The sequence below is a fragment of the Mus caroli genome, unplaced genomic scaffold (assembly GCF_900094665.2).
Source record: "Mus caroli unplaced genomic scaffold, CAROLI_EIJ_v1.1 scaffold_22917_1, whole genome shotgun sequence".
NCBI classification, from domain to species: domain Eukaryota; kingdom Metazoa; phylum Chordata; class Mammalia; order Rodentia; family Muridae; genus Mus; species Mus caroli.
The window spans coordinates 2,635-7,195 of record NW_018391049.1 but is presented as its reverse complement, the minus strand read 5'-3'; the positions used below and the strand labels follow the sequence as shown (position 1 = coordinate 7,195).

Below are 4,561 nucleotides of genomic sequence, written 5' to 3'. Positions count from 1 at the left end.
CCAAAAGTTATCAAAAAGGATAAGGAATGAAAACTCATACTCATCAAAGGAAAAATGTACCAGGACGAACTGTTAATTATGAACCTGTTATATTCTAAGAGCCTGGAACTTCTATGAGACTATACAATAGAGAAATCAAATGAAGTCACATAAGACAGTGATGAAAGTACTTTTTTGTTTACCCAGAAGTTGGTGGGCTTTTACAGGTCAAATTCATATTATACTTTAAACCTAGCAAATCCAGTGGAAGTTCTGCTGTTTCTAAAAATCCATGCATATTTTTATCATGCCTAAACAGTTTCTTTTTTATTGTTTTATTACATAAGAAATATGTCAACAGAAATGGTCACTGGTGAGGAAGGTGATTGACAAGGTATGGGATACTCTAGGAGCGTTCTAAATCACTCTCACATGATTAATCGATGTCCATTTGCAAAGTGGACAAAAGCACTACAGGACTCTAAGGAAAACACACAGAAACTGACTATCTAAATGTCTGTAGCTGAGCAAGTCTACAAGCAAAGCTTCTTTGAGTCTCCTCAGTCCCAGGGCAGTTTGCTACTCCTCCAGGGTTTCTGACACTCTCAGGATGTGGTTGCAACACTGTGTCTTGCACAGTAATAGACCGCAGAGTCCTCAGATGTCAGGCTGCTGAGCTGCATGTAGGCTGTGCTGGATGACTTGTCCACAGTCAGTGTGGCCTTGCTCTTGAACTTCTCATTGTAGTAAGTACCACCACTATTAGGATTAATATTTCCAATCCACTCAAAGCCTTGTCCAGGACTCTTTTTTACCCAGTCCATCCAGTAGCTGGTGAAGGTGTAGCCAGAAGCCTTGCAGGACATTTTCACTGAAGTCCCAGGCCTCACCAGCTCAGCCCCAGACTGCTGCAGTTGGACCTGGGAGTTGACACCTGTGGAGAGAAAGACAGATTGAATGTCATTGTAACCCAAGAATGTGTCCAGACCTCAAGCCTGCTACTGTGAGCCCCTTACCTGTAACTGTTACTACCAAGAAAAGGATGATACAGCTCCATCCCATTGTGAGGTCCTGTGTGCTCAGTAATTGTAGTGAGAACAGTGATCTTATGTTTTTGTGTCATGTAGACAACCCTATATTTACCACTGTAGACTCATAGGATTTGCATATTCATGAGCAGGATACATATTAGATAAGCATAATGCTGGAGAAGAGGGGGCACCTGGGTCAGGAGTCAGGATGCTGAATCCCAAGTCCTAATCTTGTCTGAGGAAATTCAACTCATACCTCATCCCTGAACCTTGTGTTGAGGCAATGGATGTAACATTTGAGCCTGTGCACTAAAAAGATTTGCAGCCTGTGACAGTCGCCCCACTTGTGACACAGTTGACAGATGGATTTACAGGTGTTTACAAGGAAGACACTAGTGATGGGAATTTTCAAAAACAGCTAACTTAGAATTCACAGCCTCATTTCAATACATACAATTAACATTTGTTTTTCCAATATCTTATACATTAGAAAAGATAACCAAAACTAAAGATACTTCAGAAACTTTTATACATGCGTGATTATTGCAGCATTAACAGAACTGAAGTATGTAAATAAACTGTGTATAGGTCAAGAGAAGATTACATATTGAAGACATGAATATATATGATATACATTTTGATATATATACATCTCTGAAGTGTCTAACAAAGAATCTTCACTGCCTTTGAGCATGGAAACATTACATATCAATCAAAATACATAAATGTAAGTTAAGATAGAAAACAACAGAAGATACAGAGTCCCCTCCACACCAACAGCATCTCTCTGCTAACTATTCTTGGCCCCATTTTGCCCCCTGCTGGTCCAGATCTCACCTGCAAGTAGATTTCTCATAAAGTTGCCCTGTCTGACTTGAGCAGTAAGGTTACCCTAAAAAGAGTGTGCTTACTTGGTTGAGCCTCGGGGAAAAATTGCTCTTGTTTATCTGGAGATGACTCCTGTCTCAGTGTCTGGATTTAAGTTGTTTCTACATTATCCTCAATACTTCTTTTAAAGTCACCCTCTTTCCTAGTGGCAGTTGGATACTACTCTAGCAGTATCAATTTGTAATAATGTCTAAACAGCAGAGATCAGGGTCGTTGTTACCTTCATCAGGCTGTACCTTGGACAGAGCAGAGGAGGGCAGCAGTACAATGATGAGTCTTGAGCTATTATATATTGCCCCCATGTTACCATGTAGGAATTACTGGAGTAGTCACGTACAACAAAATGAGGAAGAACCATGGTACTCACAGAAAAATTAAGAGCCCAAAAGAAATTCACATTGACAAGGAAGTAGAAAGCAAGCAAGTCTATCTTCAACTCAATCTGTTTCTCAACCTGCATGTGCATCCATTTAATGGGGTGAGGGTTGAGAGGAAATCCCCATGATATAGAACCTAATAGACAGAGAATCTGTGTACTTATAAAGCTTTATCTCTACCAGAATAGCTTTCCAATCCAGGCTCCTCTTATTTATGGGCAAGGCATGTGGTAGTAAAGCTGTTTAGAAGTTGATGTTTCACAAATGGAGGATAGTTTTGAAGTGTTAACTCAGGATTGAGAGAAACCAGTCCCACTCTTTAGGACTTTGTGTACATATGTACTTAACTATATGAAGTATATTTAAACATCCTACAAATACATATTATATGGATTCAGAATATTCATACCTATTGTACTTTAACTTCTGTTTCATTAATTAGATGCACATAATATTACAGGATAGAAATAACACCAGTAACATGCATGTTTTATCTTCCATCCCTGGTCAGAATTCATGTGGTATCTTATGAATTGTCAGTTTACATGGCAGCATCCTCAGAGCATCAGGGACTTCTTCCGTACAGGAAGATTTATCCCTACAATTCAGGGTTCTAAATGGTTGTGTCTTGGTATTTTATAACCCCTGATATGCTGGGTAATGTCTATAATGCTGTACTTCATACTCCATCATATGCTGTGCTGATGGTTCTCATAGGTTGCAATGCACAGGAGTAGTATGGATGTATATAGAAATCCTCCTCACATAATATCCTCCATTCAAAAATGTCCAAATTCTGTAAGACGGTAAATAAATAATATGAGTTTATTCTACCAAGTTTAACTAATATGAAGATCAAAACACTTGCTGATCTGGTACAATGTCTATGCAGGAGTTTTCCTTGACTAAATGCACACATGGATTTTATTCACACTTTGGTCTTACTTTTTCTTGATTTTCTTGTGTTTTGCAAATTGTATCTTGGGTATTCTACATTTCTGGGCTAATATCCACATACCAGTGAGTGCATATCATGTGTGTTCTTTTCTGATTTGGTTACCTCACTTAGGATGATATCCTCCAAATCTATCCATTTGTCTAAATATTTCATAAATTCATTGTTTTTAATAGCTGAGTAGTACTCTAGTGAATAAACATACCACATTTTCTGTATCCATTCCTCTGTTGACGGACATTGGGGTTCTTTCCAACTTTTGGCTATTATAAATAAGGCTGCTATGAGCATAGTAGAGCATTTGTCCTTATTACATGTTGGAATATCTTCTGGGAATATGCTGAGGAGTACTATTGCTGGATCTTTAGGTGATACTATGTCCAAATTTCTGCAAATATTTTTTGCTATCCTAGGTGTTTTGTTATTCCAGATGAATTTGCAAATTGCCCTTTCTAATTTGGTGACAAATTGAGTTGGAATTTTGATGGGGAATTGCATTGAACCTGTAGATTGCTTTCGGCAAGTTAGCCATTTTTCCTATGTTAGTCCTGACAATCCATGAGCATAGGGGATCTTTCTATCTTCTTAGATCTTCTTCGATTTATTTCCACAGAGACGTGAAGTTCTTATCATTCAGATCTTATACTTCCTTAGTTATATCATTTATATCTAACTACTGCATGAAAGCTGTTTATCAGGTTTAGGAATTCTCTGATGGAATTTTTAGGGTCACATACATACTATCATATCATCTGCAAATAGTGATATTTTGACAACTTCCTTTACAATTTGTATCCCTTTGATTTCCTTTTGTTGTCTAATTGCTCTGGTTAGGACATCAAGTAATATACTCAATAGGTAGGGGAAAAGTGGGCAGCCTTGTCTAGTCCCTGATTTTAGTGGGATTGCTTCAAGTTTCTCTCCATTTACTTTGATGTTGGCTACTGGTTTTCTATATATTGCTTTTATTATGTTTATGTGCTGGCCTTGAATTCCTGATCATTCCAAGACTTTTATCATGAATGGGTATTGGATTTTGTCAAATGCTTTCTCAGCATCTAACAAGATGATTGTGATGTTTTGTCTTTGAATTTGTTTATATATTTGATTGCATAGATGGTTTTCCATATATTAAACCATCCCTGCATCCTTAGAACGAAGCCTACTTGATCATCATGGATGATCATTTTGATGTGTTCTTGGATTCGGTTTGTGAGAATTTTATTGAGTGTTTTTGCATCGATATTCCTAAGGGCAATTGGTCTGAAGAAGAACATCATGATTTTTTTAACTATGGTCATACCTTAAACTTCATTGAGCAACTGCATTTA

At 37.7% G+C, this 4,561-nt stretch overlaps 1 gene segment (V, D, J or C); it reads right to left on the bottom strand.

Moving 5' to 3' along the window:
• Positions 1 to 584: 584 nt before the first annotated feature.
• On the bottom strand, positions 585 to 1,062 carry LOC110288968. The segment is given in 2 exon segments: positions 585 to 913; positions 996 to 1,062. Coding segments are annotated over 2 exon segments (375 nt in total).
• Positions 1,063 to 4,561: the final 3,499 nt, after the last annotated feature.